At 36.7% G+C, this 21,478-nt stretch overlaps 1 protein-coding gene across 2 annotated transcripts in view; it reads right to left on the bottom strand.

Annotated features, from left to right (window-relative positions):
• side-VI (sidestep VI) overlaps positions 1-21,478 on the bottom strand; it is an 841,483-nt gene that overhangs the window by 14,195 nt on the left and 805,810 nt on the right. The window contains exons 13-15 of one of the 2 annotated variants that reach the window (XM_074171295.1): positions 18,168-18,428; positions 11,128-11,294; positions 2,797-2,832 (exon numbers count right to left, since the gene is read on the bottom strand). In XM_074171295.1, coding sequence (XP_074027396.1) covers positions 2,800-2,832; positions 11,128-11,294; positions 18,168-18,428 — 461 coding nt within the window. In that variant the 3' untranslated portion in view covers positions 2,797-2,799. The remainder of the gene's footprint in view (positions 1-2,796; positions 2,833-11,127; positions 11,295-18,167; positions 18,429-21,478) is intronic. The other variant, XM_074171294.1, reaches the window with a different exon arrangement.

Below are 21,478 nucleotides of genomic sequence, written 5' to 3'. Positions count from 1 at the left end.
TAGTATGGAGGCAAACGTAAGAGAATATGGCCACGTGTTTCACACATCGAATCAATAATATACTGTAACTAATTAAAGAATTAACTGTCTTGAACAAATTTATTTTTAACAATATTTCACTATCACAACTAATTTATATACAACACTCAGCAACTAACGCTTAATTTATCTTCACAGTGTTCGAATTCTTTCTTTAAACGCACGATTCACTTCTTTGATACAGACTCACTCCCTCTAGGAGCGGGAGGCCGGCTTTATATAGCGGCAACGATCACTGCAGATCTCTCTCGTCGTTTCAGCACTCATCTAGAATTTTCGTTGAGGTTCGTCGATCGCATTCTTTTCGCGGTGAGTCATATGTTTGGTGTCTGAGATAACGGTCAGGGCCGGCTTCAGATTCATTACAATACTTTTTCTGAAATTACGTTGTTTTATGGTCGCCACTAATACCTTTTTCGTTGGAATCTTTTCGGGTATTTCCATGTCATGATTTCGCATGAAATCAACACTATCTGCTTTTTTTGTGTTATTGTTTGGTATTGCAGTCAATAACCGAGAATGAAACGAAGCGTTATCCATAACAATAACCAAGTTTGGAGGAATCTTTGGGAGAAGCTGCTCACTGAACCAGGTTTCGAATAAAGCCGCAGTCATATCTTCGTAGTAATCAGCAGACGAATCTTTAATATTTTTGGCCGACAGAAGCAAAACGTTAGGTACGAAACCACTTTCATTCCCGGCATAAAAAATTATAACACGTTTTCCCCTTGAAGCAGGTGTGTTCAAAGCACAATACTTGGTTTCGTCTACTCAGCCATATTTGACAACATCATGGGTATCAAACCAAGTTTCGTCGAGGTAGATTATATGTCTGATGGATTCTCGGTAGCTTTTCATGCGCCTCAAATGTTCTTGTCGAAGTTGAACAATGCGTGTCGATTCCATTATGACCATTAAATTGTTCATTTTTTTATATTTGAAACCACAAGACAATAAGACACCTCGTAGAGTTTCTAAAGATTTGTAATAGTAATCGGGATAGTCCAGTAATTTATACCAAATCATTTCCAAGGTTGGTACTTCATTTGGGTATATACCACAAATTGTTCGCTGAATCACATCTTTTGGAGCACCATCAACGTTTGCGAATTTTTTATTCCTTTGTTTTCGTTTCATTGCATGGTCAATGACATCACCTATTTCAATGACTCGAAGAACTGTAGAACGAGATATTTTCGTTAACTCGTATATTCTATTCACAATAGCATTCTGTGAAGTGTGACGTTTTCCTTCTTCAAGCATTCATGAATATTTAAAATTACTTGCTTGAACTTGAACATGTAAGTCCTTATTTTCAAATTCCGGATCCCTGACAATTGACACAGATTCCTCACCCGTAATGTCATCATTTGTTTCAAAAGGTCTCCAGCAAGTCATAATATAATGATGAAAGTACCGAAAAACACTGAGGTTTTACAAAAATCGGCTTAAACGATGAGATTGGAACCTTTGTTGTAGAAGTTGAAAACTTTTTCTAGAGATCAATTATCCTGACACCAAACGGATATTTTTGCACTCGACGCGCGTTTCGCTAACAAAGTTAGCATCTTTATGAGGAGCAAATTGTTACTGAATCTGAAGACAAGGGTTAGCTGTTCATATACCTAAAGTATTTTGGTCCGATGTGGACTTTGTTTGTTAAATGATGATTATCCTAATTGATTTTTCGGTAATTAACTAGTGGAACCATTACCTGCAAATAAATTTGTCCGCTTTTTGATCCATTGTTAACAAATTCATTTGCAGGTATTGGTTCCACTAGTTAATTACCGAAAAATCAATTAGAATAATCATCATTTAACAAACAAAGTCCACATCGGACCAAAAAACTGTAGGTATATGAACAGCTAACCCTTGTCTTCAGATTCAGTATCAATTTGATTCTCCTGAAGATGCTAACTTTGTTAGCGAATCGCGCGTCGAGTGCAAAAATATGTATTTGGTGTTAGGGTAATTGATCTCTAGAAAAAGTTTTCAAAAATTGGTTTGCAAAATCACTCATTACCTCACCTAACCCCACGAAAACACGGCACTGATTAAGAAATATTGGGAAACGGACAAAAAAATTAGTATTCAGCCAGTCCAGCTAGTTTTATTCCTCAACTACATTTGATAGCACGTTCACTAACTATCTGGACGACTAGGGGACACAGGCAAGGTATGTTTATGACTGTACCAGGAACCCTTCGAACATAAAAGCACTGGTAGTATATACATTTCCCATTTGCCGGGCAGTGATTTTGAACACCCCTCGTAGTGCTTTTATTTTTATTGCCGTTCCAATTGGGAATAGATAGACTATACTACCCTTTTTGATTTTATTGAAGAATTCAAATCCTAATGAATTATTTTACACTTGTAAAACAAATAGAAAATATCGAAAGCAATATCAGATTTGTAGTTTCGGAGTTAAATTCCTCCATTTGTCAAAAACACTCCGCCGATTCACAAATAGAAAAATTAAAGCGTCCCACTTGCGTCGCACTCGAAACCATTTAAACGATGACCATTAACCAAATTGAGATATACCGCGGTTTGTTCAGAATAAATACAGACAAATAAAAAAGAATCATTAGTATTTCAAGAGCTCCGCCATTTAAAGCGAATAGCATTCTTGTAAATTGCAGTTGACAAAATGATCGAAATGAAATGCAAAAGCGGAGAGAAACTGAGAAAGTGCATTTCAACTGCTTGGCAACGTGAGATCAAAGCTCATAAAAGCCATGCGACACTTACAAATTAAAATATATTTGATAGTGGTGTGTAACGTTCCTGAAAGAAAACATAATTATTCACATATTCATGGAAAATGTTCTGGTGTGTCAATAGTGAAATAACTATACGTTAGAGAATTTTTTTTTGAAGTTCGAATCTCAGAAACATAAATGTGCATCAAAAGCTGATGCGTACTATAAAAGAGAAAAGTTGAATTGCATGTATAACTATGATACAAAAACTTATGTTTTATAAACTGTCACTCCTCAATTCCACGAATTGTTTCAGTCGATTGAGAATTCTCAGATATATACAACTGATTTTTGTAATGGTAGACAGAAAGGAATCGAATGAAGCATATCCAATGAGTTTATCTATATAAAAAACTGAGTGAAAAATCACTTTCCATTTCTCTCAGCTTTCAGTGTTAGCAGTGAATTTGAAGATATCAGAGCCCAAAATTCAAAAATCGTCGTTTCCATATGTCATCGATCTCACCAGTTGTAATAGATCGTGTAACAGATACAACAATTGAACCCTTCCATTTTCAAAAAAAACAAACTTATGTATCACATAATTTTTCACTCACCCAGGAAATTCGAAGAAATCTCTATTCGTATCATTCTATCAATAGAAGTTCTTGGTCGAAAACTTTTGCTACTTTTGAACTTTACAATTCGTTCCGGGTTGAATACGGAAAGAAATATTTTCCAAACAAAAGCAAAATGCTGTCAATCTATTTGGATTTTTGAACCTAATGATCATATATCAGATAACCATTTTGCGATGGTGACATATCATATGGAAATATCAATGCATCGGGTACAGTGCTGAGGCGCAAATCCTTCCCAGAAAAATTATGATGATGTGTATATTTTTAGTATACGTTGCGTGCAGAAGGGCTTTGTCAGATTCATCACTGCTATATTATCAAAGAATATCGAAAGTAAAATGATATTTATGGAGTTTTCAGCTCCAATATTTATTTTCATAATAACAGTTGTTCTGATTCTGAGAATTTCTCAACGGGTATTATTTTAAGCTCACTGCTCCACTTATTTTATTCATTTATTTATTTATTCAAGATTTGGGATACAAACAGGTAAACACCCATAGAAGTATCCACTGACAGCAGTGCTCAAAGAGATACACCATGCCAACAGATACAAGAAAAAATAAAAATAAATGAATTGATACATTTCGTATATACTAACCAATTATTCATTATTTCTGCTATGTGATAAATATATATTCTTCTCATAGTTATTTTGAAGGAACTCAACGTTATAGAGAAAACATTTACGTTACTACAATATTTGTTGAGAGAATCACACATTTTAGTATTAGGGGAGTTTTTGCCCAAATTCATATTGAAATGAGGAACGTGATAGAAAATCATTAATACTAGATTGGGTTAGTCATAACAATTTGTTCTAATTTTACAAATAAAAACTAAGTCGGTTATTATTCTTCGTGTTCTAGAAGCTGTATTTTGTAGCGAGATCGAATTTCGCTAATGCTAAGTGTTACATAAGTCTTCGTTATTTTGAAATGCAAAAACCTTACAAATCTGTTCTGGACTCTCTCTAATCGTGATTTATGTGTATTATAATGTGGGCACCATATGACACATCTGAAATTAGGTTTACTAAAAACGAATGCATAAGTAAATAGATTTGATTGCTGCCTCTTTGTTGTATAATCCAAATGGGGATCGATAGTCATGCTTGTATCAAAATAGATTCCAAGATCTATAACTTGGTCTACTCTATTACTAATATTATTGCCCAGGGAGTATTCAAAATGTATTGGTATGTTGTTTCTGCAAAAAGATATTCATGCACATTCATTAATATTGAGTTATAATTCATTGACGTAACAGTATTCTAAAAAAGCATTGAGATTTTCCTGAATCTTAGAGCAATCTCTAAATGTCGTTACTTTTCTGGAGATTTTCGAATCATCAGCATATAATAGTACTTGTGAATGCTTAAAGCAATCTTTCAAATCATTTATAAATACTAAAAACATTAATGGATCCAAATGTGAACCTTGAGGGACTCCTGAGGTTACCACAAATGTGGAATATGTTTAAAAATTTGGTACCGACATGATTTCTGGCACTTAATTTAGTATACCTTCCTGGACGAAATTTCATTAATTTTTTTTCTCAGCACTGTACCCCAAAAATCAGAACCTTGTGGTGAGTGTGAAATTTTTCTCAGGTGGACTGAAACAGATTCAAAGCGGACAACTTATGATTCGAATAAATGACATTAGATCAAAAACTAGTATTAATTGATAGTGTTGCCTCCAAGACAAGTTATTTTCATCTCTTATATCGTCTTGTTCCGTCTCGAATATGATAAAAGATTTCGCTATTGGAAAATAGAGTTTGGACATCTCGATCAAGATAAGACAGTTCTCACTCGACAAAAGAGGGTGAGAGGAGTCAAGAAAAAAGTAACATCATGAAAAATATCCGCTTCATGTTTTAAGCACAGCTCGTGTGAATAAATTTTATTTTTATTCTAAAGAAATGAATTTTAAACGTTCAAGCCAGTCTCCCAAATACTTACACGATGGTTGAATGGACTGACACGCCTGTCAGAAAACAACTGGCTAATACCACGAAGGGCGTTGGATTATATCCGACAGGCGTCAGTGCAGGAACTTTCACAGAAAATTTTCTTCATATGCAATTGGCAATACAACTGAAAGAGTCGACTTTTAATTTTGGAACGGGTACACTTGAAGACTGATGTCGGGCTCATTAGCCACTCATCAGTGCAAGATAGTGACCATCATCAACCTAAAGTCAATGATATTTCATAATTGGAAATCGGAATTCATTCAGAGTATTTCATTCCTCTTCCTAAGTTGGAGCGAAACAACAAAATGTCACTCCATCTAGTGGACAAGGTACTAACCAACTACATATCCAGATACATCGAAACAACAAAGGCTTCATATGGATACACATTGATTGTTGAATAAAGGTAGATAGTTATCAATTGTAGTAAAGTAAAATACTTGTTTGCTTTTGGATTTTGAAAAATTATCAAGTTTTTGAAATAGTTTCATCTTCAAGGTTTTGATATCAGAGGAATATTTGGCTACTCATGCATTTCAAATGCAATATGGAGAAATACATTCAAAAAAACATCCAGTTCAAGAAAGCAAAAAATCTTCACTGTCAGAAGCAAAAATTTCAATAAGAATCCGTTTTAATTTGTATCAGGTCAGAACGTTCAGAAATGAAGTCAACAATGCACAAAATGAGAGAACTATTTCTATCCCGAATTTCATATACACCCTTCAGGATTTTTGTGGTATTTTATATTTTTCAAGAGAATTTTTCGAAAAATACGAATGAAGCAATTGGACTCAATGGCAGAAAACTATGTTCGAAATGCTCAACATTCGCCACTTATTGAAGAAAAATGGTTTTCAAAGATTCGAAAGTCGACTGAATGAAATGAATGGTCACAAGTAAAGTAGTTATTCAGGGGTTTCTTAGAGTTTTGGATAATAATCATCCGATGGTTTGATAGTTCTGACATTGATTCAGTACGTTTAGTTCACTGTTCCCATTCCCATCTGAATGTATCGCATTTTTGTTACTGCAAGACAACAATATGTCTTCTGCAGAAAAGAAGTAATAATTATGTCGACTTATAGTTTTCAGATAATCCCCTAGAATACTTCAACACTATTGATTCCTGATAAACCCTGATGAACCTGATAAACTCTCTTGCGAGTAATCTGTTAATCAATCATCAACATTACTTTCCATTCTAACATCTGCCTATTTAGTGAAAGTGATTACTTCAATATCTGGAAAGATAGATGTGAGCATATATATGTAGCATATTTGTCATGATTATTGACGTTTTTTAAAGCACTTATTGATGATTACAAAACGGTTTTTCATAACAGCTTTCCCATTTTTCCCATTAAAGCCTGTCATTTCTAGAACTTTCTCCATACGTGCTAGTGTAATAATAGTTCCAGAATTTGATGATTGAGGAGACTAATCATTTTGAAGAGACGAATAGAGTTCGAAAAAGAATGACCTCAATGATTTTTCAACGTTTTTCAAACCATCGTTTCATTGCATTTATTATGTTATTACTTTTCTCAAATTATTCATTGACAGAAATACAATCGGAACTTGGTAAAGTAACTTGAGTAGGCCCTATATTGAAACATACCTTTTCATTATTTTTCTTTAGATAATCAACGTTTCACCCACTGGTACTAATACTTTTCGAAAGAAATTACTGGGATAAAGACCAGCAAGTTTGAGGTGCTTTGATGTGCTTTAGAAAGTGGGCATATAAATTTCACCCTGTTTCATTTTATAAAATACGCTTATGAAGTTGAAGGATATTTTAGATGCTGGGGATATTGTATTGATAACGACTGAAGTATTGATGTGATTTTTTCCAAATTCTTACGAAAACGGTTTGCAAATTTGAACTTTCGAACTGTTTTTGATAGATGAACCACAAATAATTTGCTCCTTCAGAATTTATATATTACCTTTCAATTTTGTTCCACTGTCGCCCACCTATTTGATTACATATGCATGAATCCTGGAAATCTCGTGGGAATAGATCTCTATTACGTAATCATGGTGGTTGTTTTTGTTAGGTACACGAAACCGAGTTTCTCAGAATTTAAATTAATTCTGTCTACCAACGTTAGAGTGAGCTTTGCATACCTTACTATTTGTAACAAGTTTAGTAGTGCAAATCAATCCGCTTAGAAAATTAGAGAGTTATGTTTGATTCATCGTCAAGTTGAGAGAAAACAAAACTCGTTTCCTCCACATTTGCCACTTCAAGGTAATAGATACGATGGGGGACTATTTTCATTTCGGGAACTGGCAACACTGATATCAATAGGTTAATTTTGGCAACACCATAATAAAGTTTGACATTTTTCAGCATAAACGTACTCACAACGTTCTAAATGTTTTGTTTTCAACGAGTCAAAAAAAATCAATTCGATAAAAAAACGTGAATTTCAAGACAAGGTTTTTGTTGGATTATTTTTCACAACTTTCGACGTGGATTATCCCAAAAAGAATAAGTGGATGAACTCAGTTCTTTATATGGCCATGAAGCACAATCAAAAACCACAGTATATCGCTGGTTTAGTGAATTCAATCGTGGTCATAGTTCGGTCGCAGATGAATTCTGTGAAGGTCGTCCAAAATCGGTGGTTGTGCTACAAAACATCGGTGAAGTGCATGAACAGATAATGTATGATCGTCATGTGGTATATTTTGAGATAGAGGTATCCTATCACACAATTGGACGATCTAACATCACGTTCCCTCAACGGTGAGGGCATTCCATTTGGAACGGAGGTGAGATATCTTGGCATTGGCCATGATAAAAAACCCACCTGGAACGCTCACTTGGAAAAAATTTCACACAAAGCCAGACTGTTCCAATGGACATGTCGAAAAATTTATGGTAAATTTTGGGGTTCAGGTCATGAACAAATCTATTGGATTTATGTGATCATTGATCACTTATGGTGCAATTTCCTGGTGGCCAAAGATTTTACAGAAAACGGCCTAGGCCAAGTTCTCTGGCTTACAGAGACAGGCTTGTCTGGCCATCAGTGGTCTCATCAGTACCACACCGTCAGCGGCCATAGATCTACCTCCTCTCCACATTTTTCTGGAGAAAGGCTAGATCTAGATGGACTGCATATAGACATTGCCAACTGCACAAATCAATTTAATGCAGAGTGCAACAGACTGTTGGTTGATACTGGAATCACAGCATTCTGGAAATGACTATTGACTTTATGCCTCCAACTGTCAGCTACGAACTGCCTTATGAAGTACTGTTTCCTAGTAGAGAGGATTGGATTCTCCGGTAGAAGGAAATATTAAGTGCAGATAGTTGTTGGTTCACAGATGGTTTAAAAACACCTTCCGATTATGGTGCAGGTGTTTTCAGTCGCAGGTCCACGACAGAGATATCAACCTGCCTAGGAACCTATGCGACTGTATACTCTCGGACAGTCGAGCCGCGTTGAAAGCTCTTGACTGCCACCGAGCAATGTTCAAATTGGTAGCAAATTGCCGAAAACGACTCTCCTCGATATGATGACTCAACAGGTTGTCTTTGGTATGGATTCCTGATCATACTGGCTTGGAAGACAATGTGGCTGCTCACTCTTTTGCAAAGGAGGGTGCTGCAAGCACCGATTATTTACTATAGATTGAACGATATACCATCATATGCCCCAAATAAAAATACAGTTCAATTAGTGGACTACAAAGAAGGAACTGGTCCTAAAGAAGCAAAAACTGGTTTTACCAGCTAGGAAAGTGATCTCGACTGTTTTTTGACATAGTCATAGGTTATTTCATTCGATTATCTTCAAACATGAGGAATCATTACAGGAGCATACTAAGCAGCATTATTCGAAAAGCTGACGGCAGAATTTGCGGGAAAATGGCCACATTTGTAGAAGAAAATCCTGTTTCACACCTCACCAGTTGCCATGGCTAAAATCTACGAACTACAATTCAAAGTGCTTGACTATGCGCCTAACGTACCAGATCTAGCCCAAGCGACTTCTGTTTATTTTCTCATCTAGAAAGTACACTCGAAGGGCAGACATTTTTGTCAAATGAAGACGAAATCATTTTCGTGAACAATTATTCTGCAGAGAAAAAGCAGAGTACTATTTGGACGGGTTACAGACATGGGATCATCGCTGGAAGGATTGTGTAGAGGTAAAAGGAGACTACAGATATAGAGAAAAAAAAACGATGAAAATGTCTTCCATCTTTGTTAGATTTGAAACGTTTCAGACCACACTCATATTCCCCAGTTTTATGAATAGTTCCCAAAAAGTTGAACAATATTGAGACGTCTGAAGATATTTTTGTATAGCGAAACACGTGTCACGGTTTCAAGTGGAAATCTCACATTTTTCAATACGTTATAGTGGATTTCCATCAAGTATCATGTTCTATCATATTTTAAAATCATATGTGTAATATAGTGTTCCTGAAAGTAACATTATAATTGCCTTTACACAAAAGCAGGGCTGTCCAAGCTACATGCCTTCGCGGGCTAATTGAATTTACACCAGAAGCTGGAGGACTGCAGGAACAAAAAACTGTTTTCAAAAATAAATTCGTGTATTGGTTCATAATTCATCTTTGGCAATCATAACGATATCAACGTCAACATTCGTTTTTGCCAGACGCATTGCATGAAGACATGATTTATCTGACAATGAAGACCTATACTTAGATTTTATAAAGTTCACGGTTGAATACGCACTTTCACATAAATAAGTGCAGCCCATCATCGATCCCATTTTCAAGCCAAAATCTGTTAGTTTGGGAAAACGATCACCAAGGATCTTAAAATAATCCATTCCAATTTCTGTTCTGGCTTGTAAAAGGGCAGAAAGTCACAATACAGGAACATATTTGAAACACACCGTATTTCTTCTTATTCTCAGTCACAACAATTTTTCTTGATTCATCGACATGTATTTCATATTTTTCTTCGTGTAAAATGGTATAATGACGTTCAACATTATATTCTTTACTCACAGACAAAACTTGTATATAAATCATACACTGAATGTTGTCATTATTATTGCAAATAAAATAGTCAAATTCCCACTTCTCATTAAATACACGATGTTCATCACCTAATTTTCGCTTTTTCGTAGACATAATGGAGTTAGTTGATTATATTTCTTAAAACTGCAACTTATTATAATGTGTAAAATTCAAAGCTGTAGGTACACAGTGGCAGTACGAAACTAGTGACAGCACAAGATCAACTAATACGGGTACCAACAAATACTCAGTCTACAAAAACAAAATACTTTCTGGGGATTTCCCCAATAATAGTAAAAGATAGCTTCACTTTCAAAGAATAACATATGAATGGAATGTTAAAAGAATAAAGTTAAATAAATTATGCCAAATATTGATCATATATTTAGACAAAAATTCTATTATCTATACTATTTATGCCCAAAAGTATTTTCTGATTACTATACACTTTAAAATATGCATCACAGCCGGGTTCTGGACAGCCCTGAAAGAATTCAACATAGTGCTTGTATCCGAAAATACGACCCAGATAATCCACAGCAAAAACCAACCACGTGGCAAAACAACCCCGGGGTCTCTGCAGATATCGGAAGGTATGCGAGACTAGGTATACGATAGTTGAACAATTTTAACAACTACTATGATACGGGTCTGCCTTCGTCATCGCCCGCCAAATTCCACTTTCTCGAACTCCAGTCGAAAGTCCTCCCTTCAACTTTGCTCAAAATCGAGAAACTTACGTGTTGCGGTATGTAATTCCTGTCCCGAGCCATGTAGGCCTCTTGAAGTGCTCCGGGGCTTTGCTGGTGCGGGGTGACAGGGGTTGCCGTCTCGTATTCAGCAGGAGCGGTCACTGAATTATTCAGACCCGGAGTTTGCACGGCCGAACCCAACTGGTAGTCGGAATCTGCAAAAAAATTATTAAATCGTCCATTATTAACGTACTCGCTGGAAGGGCGACTTGGGAGAAAATTATTTCAAATCGGACTCTGAAGGCAACGCAGAGTCAGATATAATTGTGAATGGAAATGGCTGTTCAGAGGGACATAAACTGACTTTCCAGTATGAATATAACATTAAAGTGGAAATCTTTAAAATTATAAGGGTTTTTAGTATCATACAGAATTCATATATAAGAACGCTTTTCAATAATAAAGCAATGAATGAAAACTGCGGAAAAAGAAGTATGAATCCTACAATTAATAATAATAATAATAATTGATTCGCTCATAATTTTCAGTAACAATAATAGCAAATGAAATAGAAGACCCTTAAAAGGTGAAAACTCGTGCGTGGGCATGCTATTAAAACATGAGTCTGATCTATAAAATGTAATAATAAAGTAAAAATTCAGAAATATAGGCATTCAAGTTGAATGTACTTTAGAGTTTTCTGTGTCTATGTATTGTCAGGGACCAATTTGTATTAAAATTGTTTTCTAAATTTCTCTTTAAAAAGCTTCGAGAATTAGTTCGGGGAGCTGGTTTAAAATCCATATCTTCTTCAACTCCTTCCTAAATAGAAAACGAAAATTAAGTGTTTATTTCATTTGGGATTTTTCTGTAAATTATCGGCCAGAGATAAGAGAGAAATCTTTGGTTTTTTGTAGTTCAAACTTTTGGTACTCTGGTTGTTTGGTTTTTCAGTCGTTGTTCAGTTTTTCAGTATTTGGGGCAGTTCATACTTGTGTTGGTGATGGTGAGATGCAAGATTAAGGAAGTACATTTGATGGATTGTAAATAGCTCAGATTGTTGGAAGAGTTTATCTGACGGAAATCTGTAACTTTAATTGAGCATTAACTTTATCTGCCATTTTTGTGTCACTTCTAGGCTTTCAATTTTAGTTATTTATGTATCAAGGGAATTAGGAGGGCCTTAATTACCGATGGCAAAGTTTGCGTCCCGAGGGCCTCTGGCCCGAGGGACAGCAATTGCCTGAGGTTATTGAGGCTCATTAATTCCCGTGGTACATAGATAATTTTATTTCTGACCGATTTCAATAAAATTTTGTTCATTTTTGAAACGGAAAAATGTACCAATTCATTACCTTCCCGGTATATTTGAATCAGGTACCGTTGATTATAGTAGAGTTTTCTTGTTGCTAGGTTGTTGCTATGTTATTTTTACTTGTGAAAGGTACAGGGAATTATAAAATCTATAATGTCCCAAGGGAGTTATGACCCTCTTTATTGATAGCGTAACTATGACGATATAAGCTTATAATATCCCGGTCAGAAATGAAATCATTAATTATCCCACCCCAAATAAGTATGCCATAGTTTAAATGTGTTTGGACTAGGCTTGCATAAAGTATGTTCATTTGTTTCGACTTGAATAATTTTTGAATTTTGAATTTTAAATCTGAATTTGAATCTGAATTTTGTCATCAATGATCTCAATTTTCTTGTTACGTATTCAGCGTGTTCCTGACATCTAAGATTTTGGTCTATAATGAGGCCTAGATATTTTATATGTTCTCTCCTTTCGATGTCAATGAAATTGCCGTTTATATTGACTGTGATTTTGATATATGTGGGTGAGTTGTTGTTATGAATTGAAAAGGCAATAAAGTAGGTCTTAGAAAAGTTTACTGTTATTAGCCTACTATTGAACCAAATAAATGAAGTTTCCAATTCCCTTTCGACGATAAATATCACGAAATAGGAGGGCGGTGTCGTCGGCAAAGCTGATGATATTCGCTTCCACATCTATATTGTAGAGACTATTGATTTGAATATTGAATGTAATAGGTCCAAGCACCGTTCCTTGGGGCACTCCACACTCAATAACTTGATCTCTACTGATCTCTACGATAAGTAACTAGTGAGAAGTTTCAATGGTTCACCTCTGAAACCTTTATTTTCTAATTCTCAGTAATTTGTGGTGACAGACTGTCGAATGCCTTTGCCAAGTCAACGAAGACACATAATGAGGTTTCTCCTATATCCAGCCTCAATTTTTTTTTTTGTCAAATGAACCATTGTATATTGTGTTGACTTGGCTTGGCGAAATTCATACTGATTATCCGAGAGTATCTCCAAAAACATTTTCTCAAACTGAAAACATACAAATGTTCATGAGGACTCCTTGATTCCTGGGACAGGATTCAATATCTCAACTATTGGAGAATCCAGAAAACCTATACGTGATTTTTTCAAAAAAGAAGGTGAATGTTCAAATTTCTCGAGCTACGTACATTCGATTAGCAATTTTTCGATTTTTTATGTTGGTACACTAATCCCGAACATATGTTTCAGCTGTTTAGCATGTTTAGTTTGTTGGTGGGAGGCATCAAAGTCAGAAGTGTTTTGACTGTTCCAGGATTTTCTGCTATCGAAAAAAACAGATACAAGAATCTGCATCAAATTACTCTGAGTCGAAAAATGTTCACGAAAGCTCGAGGAGATGCACGCCCTGGACGTCCTGGTCGCACCAGTACATCAAAATTTGATGAAAATGTTCAAAATGTGAAGGAAATTGTTATGGAGAGTCGTCGAATCACTATTTTCAGAGAAGTTGCTGAGAATGTTAGCAGATGAGTTAGTTCATGCCACGCAATTTTTTCAAAAATTTTGGACATGAAGCATGTGGCAGCGTAGTTCGTTCCATAGTTGCTGAATTTTGGCCAAAGAAACTGTCGCATTAGCATCGTTCAGGAACTGTTGAATGACATCAACGACGATACATATTTGCTCAAAAGAGACATTACTGATGACAAATCATGGGTGATTTCATAAACTACAACATGTCGTGATATATTTTTCAAATGAAGTTTGTGGAGATCAAACTATTGTGAGTTGTAGTTTATGAAATTACTATCGATCTTCATCAAGTACGGTCGTACGGTCAATAAGAAGTAATATCCTGAAGTGAAAGCCGCTTGCGAGAAGTCCGCCATTGTGGAAAACCAATTTATGGCTTTCGCATCACGATAATGAACCTGCTCACCCGTCACTGCTTGATCGTGATTTTTTGGACAAAGAACAACACCGTTACTATGAAGCAGCCAATGTATTCACTAGATTTGGTCCCCTGCGACTTTTTTCTGTTCCCGAGATTGAAGAGACTCATGAAAAGACGGTGTATTGTGACGATTGAGGATATACAAACATAATCGCTGGGAGAACTCAAGGACGTACCAAGAAGTGCAGAACTGTTTTGAAGAATGGAAAAAACGCTGGTACAAATTCATTATATCTGATGGATAAATGAATATTTTTTATACAAAATTTATCTCACCTAATTTTTTGAACAGCCCTCGTATGTCAGCCCTTAGCCAACCAAAATCTCTAGTGGAAACCAAAAAATGCTGTGATGTGATGAAGGAAAACAAATCAATGGACTCAATTATTTCTGGTGGATACGAGTTTTGTCCGGAAAAAAAATAAATCATTGAAAGATTCTGCTACCTGATATCTTCAAACATGAAATGAATAACTACTTTCAAGAAAAGTATATCAGATAGATTCGAAATGAAATATTCCGAATGATGTTCAGGTATGTATAGAAAATTTCACAAGATAAAAAATGATAACTTTCTAAATGGAGAAAATGAACTGTAACACAGAACGTACATTATTTTGCAGAGATCAGTTATTTGTTCAATCTTATTTGATACGAGTACTTGATTTGTACAGTCAGAAAAATATTTAGATGAAATGAAAACCTTCACAATTTGAATGAAAAAGGGTATATTTCAAGGGGAGATTAATTTTTGTGAGACAAAGGTTTGGTTCTCTATTTCTTCATCTTCATGCAAAAAAATTGGTAATTTTTCAAATAAATTGATTTCAAAATAAACTATATATGTTCAGGTATAAAGAAAAAATCTGAAAATTCGACAAGATGAAAAATTTTAACTTTCTAAATGAAGCAAATGAACTGTAACACATAACATAAATTATTTTGCAGAAACCAATTATTTGTTCAATCTTATCTGATATGAGCACTTGGTTTATACAGTCAGAAAGATATTTAGATGAAATGAAAACCTTCACAATTTGAATGAGAAAAGGTATGTTTCAAGGGTAGATTGAAAAAAATTGGGAATTTTTTAAAGAAATTGATTTTAAAATGAACTATATACAAAGATGTGTAAATCATGCAGAAGAGTTACTTTCAGATACCAATTGACAAAAAAACCTACTCTCATTTGAACTTTGAATTATACAAAAACACTTTTTTGTATCCAGTTTGCACTCCAAACATACGTCATGTAATCGAAAACGATATTATTCACAGGATTGCTGAAATTCGGGTTTTTTTCTTTCATACACTATATTGTGTAGCAATCCTGTGAATATCATACTCAATTCCTTAACGAATGTTCTAAGTACAAACTGGATGGGAAAAGTTGTATTTTGTATGACTCAATGTTCGTATAAACATAGTTGTTTCGAAAGTATATTTCCTTTTGTGTGAGTCGATGTTTATAATATAAGAGTAGTTGTTTCAGAGGGGCTTTTTCTTTCAGTTTGTGTCTGAAAGTTACTTCTTTGCATGATCTATGGGTACACATATTTGTTGAAAGTACATTTTGAAGTCATTTGCTTTGATCTTTCTTTGCAATATTTCCATACTTTTCCTGTAGAAGTGGAGAGGTAAAAACCAAAACATTTTTTTTAGATTTTGTTCTGCATACCGAACTGTCTCAGCCAAAGGAGTTCACAATTCAATGAGAGTTCCTCTCATTGGATTTCTTATTTAGAAAAGGCAGAGAAAGTACAAGGTTATAGCTAAACTAGTGGCTGGGGAGCACCTAACGGCGAGATCGCAATCCAACTAAAAGGGTGAAAAATTTGACAGATGAACCCCTGATTTTATCCCAAATATCCAAATTTGATCCAATGGGCCATACGCAGAAGTAGTAAATGATCCTACTCAAGTCATTCCCAACAAATAAAGCCTCAGAAAATATTTCTAAATACGGGAATCCCGAAATTTTTCATATGTGGCTGATGAGACGACGCCAAACATATTTCATTTCTCTGTCCTGAATAGAAAACAATCAGAAAATAATATGTGGATATAACATGTTGAACTGGCTACAGATAGCACGTGAGCTCTCATTTCGAATAAGCAATAATGAACGCATGAGTTGATTGAAATATAATTGAGAAAGGAAAAGGGGAAGACCAACCATCACATATGTAAAAATTAGATGGAAAACTGAAAACCTCAACACCTTTTTTTGAAGTAATGAGCAAACCGTTCAATAACAGTTAAGATTGTTTTTTTAAATCTATTTCGAATGATTTTATCAATCCCCAAACATGAAAAAAGTGTTTTTGAATAATTTCAAAATTTTATTTCGATTTCAGAAAGTTTTCACATCAGTTGTGAACATCATAACTGTTATTTTTTGAATTTCACTAGTTCGGACTTCCATTGTCCGAACCATTGAAATGACTAGCTGGAAATAACAATGATATTAAGCAAAATAAACCTGAAATGAAATAATACTTTCACTTATTTTCACCATTTTCCGCTTCACTGGTTCCGTGGGAGATGACCGTTTGGCGGGAGTTGGTCATTTTTCGCTTGATGATGGGTTTCCATGTGTTGCGTATTTTTACGCTGGCTTGGCTAAATACGTTGTTGGACAACATGTAAGCAGCTTCCTTGAATTTTCTCCTAAACCAATGTTCCTCTCTGTGCAAGATCTCAGCTTAGGACCACTCGATGGTCTGCTATTCCTGATTTGCTGGTTTCCCCTCGCTGTGTGTGTTTCTTGTGCTCGGCAATGCGAACATTTAATGGCCTCTTAGTTTCATCAATATAGGATTTTCCGCACTCACAGGGTATCCGGTAAATTGGTTCCAAGTAAAACATCAGAACCTGTTTCAGATCCGGTAACACTATCTGTAGCAGCCTCACGAAAACCAGGCCACCAAACGTGGACTGCGATTCCAAGAATTGCATTTACCGGATACCCTGTGAGTGCGGAAAATCCTATATTGGTGAAACTAAGAGGCCATTGATTGTTCGCATTGCCGAGCACAAGAAACACACACAGCGAGGGGAAACCAGCAAATCAGGAATAGCAGACCATGTTTGGACCCATCAACACAACATCGAGTGATCCCAAGCTGAGATCTTGCACAGAGAGGAACATTGGTTTAGAAGAAAATTCAAGGAAGCCGCTTACATGTTGTCCAATAACGTATTCAGCCAAGCCAGCGTAGAAATACGCAACATATGGAAACCCATCATCAAGCGAAAAATGGCCAACTCCCGCCAAACGGTCATCTCCCACGGAACTAGTGAAGCGGAAAATGGAAAGCAAGGATAAGTGAAAGTACTCGAACGACCTATAAATAGTCATCTCTCGGAGGAATCAGTCCAGTCATCACCCGCAGACGATTGTAGATACTAACAATCGAAACGTCGTGAACTAACGTGACTTGAAATCTCTCAGCTTTTTATTTTTATTTTCTTTTTACATTTCTTCATTTTCATTTATTTTTGTTCATTTGTTCTATTTTATTTCACTATTATTTCTTTTCAGGTTTATTTTGCTTAATATGATTGTTATTTTCAGCTATTCATTTTTAATTCTTCTTTTTTAGTTGTTTCAGGGATTTCAAATCATTTTATATAGTAGACAATGGAAATAGTGAAATTCATCATGAAACATTGTCAATCACCTTCAAAAAAATGTTATTTTTTAATGAAAATCAGTTGTGCGAAATCATAATAATTGAAAGAAAAACTGGACTAATCAATCAAGTAATTCTTAACTATAACGACAAAATACCAAAAATACTACAATCCACCCCACCTTTGTTACTCGGGATGACGTCCGGATTCTTGTCATCCTTCTCGAAGAGGTCTTCAGATTCCGAACGTAGTGGCAGCGTCACTTTCTCTTTGACTGGCAGGAATCCTGGCCTGAGGGCCTGAGAACCTTCCCTCCGGGCCGCTCTGATCTTGAGAGCTCCTAGAATGATGACGGTAACGAGAAGGAGGGCCGTCACGATGCCGACCAGAATTCCAAGGATTGGGGCGATTTCGATTTGATCTCTGGTGCCGAGGGAAAGGACTGGAAACAATGATTTACCAAATAATATATCTCAGAAACATATAGGGTGTTTCAAATTCGATCTAATTCCGATTTTGGTTTGATAACTAGAACATAGTTCGATGTGGTTATCGCCTTTTGAGATACAAGTATGAATAAATTTCCGATGTCCTAACACTGTTTCTATCGTATGTGTAATAAATTTGTATCATATATCTTCTTTCTTCAATTATGAAAGCCATTTTTCGCCAAAAATTCAATGACTCGTGCAATAAAAAAATGTCATTGAGTGTAACAAATTGAAAGTCAAATTTAGAAACATCATAGTCAAAGCCTATTATGGCCGAGACCGGCCTATATCCAGTTCAGTTGTTGAATTCATTCAGGAACTAAACTGAACTTCGCCCTTTATTTTTAAAAATTTTCTGTCGATGTATTTTCTCAATCTTGATTTTATTATTAATTCTTTGAAAATAATAAAGATGACTATTATTTTTTTACAGCGAAGTATGCGCTGATCAGGTCCTATCCCCCGAAGCCCCGATACCAATGACCACTCCCCACAACGAGGTGTCCGAGAATCATGTGCCCTGAGCAAGCGCAGTGAGCCAAGAATGACAGCCTTCTGTATCTGTCCGGCTAAGATTTTTGCCTTAGTGCGGCAGGCCAGTATGATTTTAAGATTCGAGAGTAGAGAGGGCATCATTCCACCAAGAACACCAATAATCAGAACAACCATCTTGACAGAGTGGTCTGGATGGAGTCTGCAGAGTTCGAAGAGAAAATCTCGATATTTTTATCCGTTTCTCCTCCTCTTTTCGGACGATACTCGTCTCGCCAGGAGCTGAGAACTACACGACAAATGAAGACGCTTATTATTATTATTATTATCACTATTTTTCACCGTAGTGTGTGCTGGTCAGGCCCTATCACCCGAAGCTCTAATACATTTGGGATCGCGCGCCAGTATTATCAACCAACGACCACTCCCCACGCAGTGGGGTAAGTGATCATTGGGTCCAAGGATCATATTTCCTAAGCAAGCGCAGAGAGCCAAGAATGACAGCCATCTGCACCTGTCCGGCTAAGGTTTCTGCCATACTGCGGCAAGCCGGTAATATTTGAGAGTAGAGAGGACATCATTCCACCAAGGACTCCAACAATCGGAAAAACCATCTTGACAGAGTAGTCCGGATAGAGTCTGCGGAGTTCAAAGAGTAAATCTCGATATTTTATTCGTTTTCCTCCTCTTTTCGGACGAATATCGAGCTGAAAACTCCACGACAAATATCGTCTCATATGAGCCTGAGGGTGGGGAACGAATAGTTCCAATGAATATGGCACTTCTCGTTTCCCACAACGGATTCAATATCACCCGGAGCGTAGGGCAACACCGATGTCTCGTCAATACCGTAAGAGTGCCGTAGATAGTAATAAAGCACACTTAGGGCTATTAGCATATCCAGCATATGCTGTACATACTGATAGCAAGTGCATTAGGGTTTCGGGCGCCTTGCGGCAGGCCCTGCGCCTTGTGTCAGGAACCTATATACCCATCATGTGACTGCGGTAGACTGAGGTGTTGAAGACACAATCCTGGCAAACCATGGTGAACCCCCTCAGTTTACGACTTCAGCCCACTCGACCTGAGAAAAGCGAAAGTCAGGCACTTTGATAAGCCAAAGTCTTCAATGTTATTGAAGAAGACCCCATGCATTGGCTTATCCTTGTGTTTCCTCAGAAGTAAGGTGATCTCTGCGGCTTTTATTTGAGCTTTTTGCTGAACGGGATCCAACTCGGTGACAGAGTTGTAACTACCTCGTTCAGTGTCGAAAACTAAACCGAGTTCATCAGCTGCTAGAGCAGCTGCCCTGAAGATAAATGCTCCAATTCCTGATCTTTCATGGTCGCGGACCATGCATATAAGGGGATACGAACCCCTGACGACTCTACAGGCTATATCCAGTACCATTCTGTCATGTAAACACTGCAAACTCAAAAGTCAACGACCTCCCTATTGCAGGGGGCAGTTCAACCGTGGAATGGACGATTAGAGATGCAAACTCCTATAGAGATGCATCATTTTTCGGGTCTTCACGTCAAGTTGATACAACTCTTCCCGAGTCCACTTCACCACTCCAAACGAGTAGAGTAAGATTGGAACGGCAAGCATATTTTTTGCAGCAACTTTGTTCATCTCCGACAGTTCCGATGACCAGATCTGTCAAAGTTTGCGCTGATACTTGCCGCGGAGAGAGATCCTAACTGCTGTTACCTTTTGTGAGTGGCGATGTTCCACCCCGAGGTAAGTATACGTCCGGCATCCAAATGTTGTAGGATGCTTCCACCTACGAGTTGCACATCCTCTCCGTAGTCTCCGCATCGTCCTCTTTTGAGATGGATCATTGCACATTTGTATATTCCACATTTCATACTCATAGCATGCGTGTTCTCTTCCACCACCCTCGAGGACTGATGGAGATTCTTTCCTCCAGAGGCATAAAGTTTAGGATCGTCCATATAAAACAAATGGGTGACCTTGTGCCTCCGATTTCCAGGGGTGCCACAGTTATATCCTCGAGTATTTCTGAGAGCAACGGATGATGGCAATAGTGAGATGCAGAAAAGAAGGGGACTGAGGGAATCACCCTGAAATACACCCCTTCTGAAAGTGACCCACCCTGTTTGGACTCTTGCCCGACCAAATGTTATGGTGAAGCGAGTTGGCCAAAGTGGTATCAGTTGTTCATTGCATCTCACTATTTTGTCGGGTACCACAAGGCATCTGAACAAATGCAAGATGAGCTCATGCGATATTGTATCAAATGCCTTACGGTAATCGATCCAGGCCATAGAGAGGTTGAGCTAATATTGTATCGAGTCCTGCGTTACACATCTATCGATGAGCAGATTCTCTTTACATCCAGCGACTCCTCTCTTCAACCCTCTCCGTTCGAACACTTGGTCAACTTCGGTGAGTATTCGTGTGTATAAGATGCTTGTAAACAACTCATAACACGAATTCAAGCGTTATTATTATTGTTATAATTATTATTTTTTTACAGCAGTGG

Source organism: Leptinotarsa decemlineata, unplaced genomic scaffold (assembly GCF_025532065.1).
Source record: "Leptinotarsa decemlineata unplaced genomic scaffold, Ldec_3_MD MMD2_tig00000010_RagTag_RagTag, whole genome shotgun sequence".
Lineage (NCBI taxonomy): Eukaryota > Metazoa > Arthropoda > Insecta > Coleoptera > Chrysomelidae > Leptinotarsa > Leptinotarsa decemlineata.
This window is presented reverse-complemented; position numbering and strand designations above follow the sequence as displayed.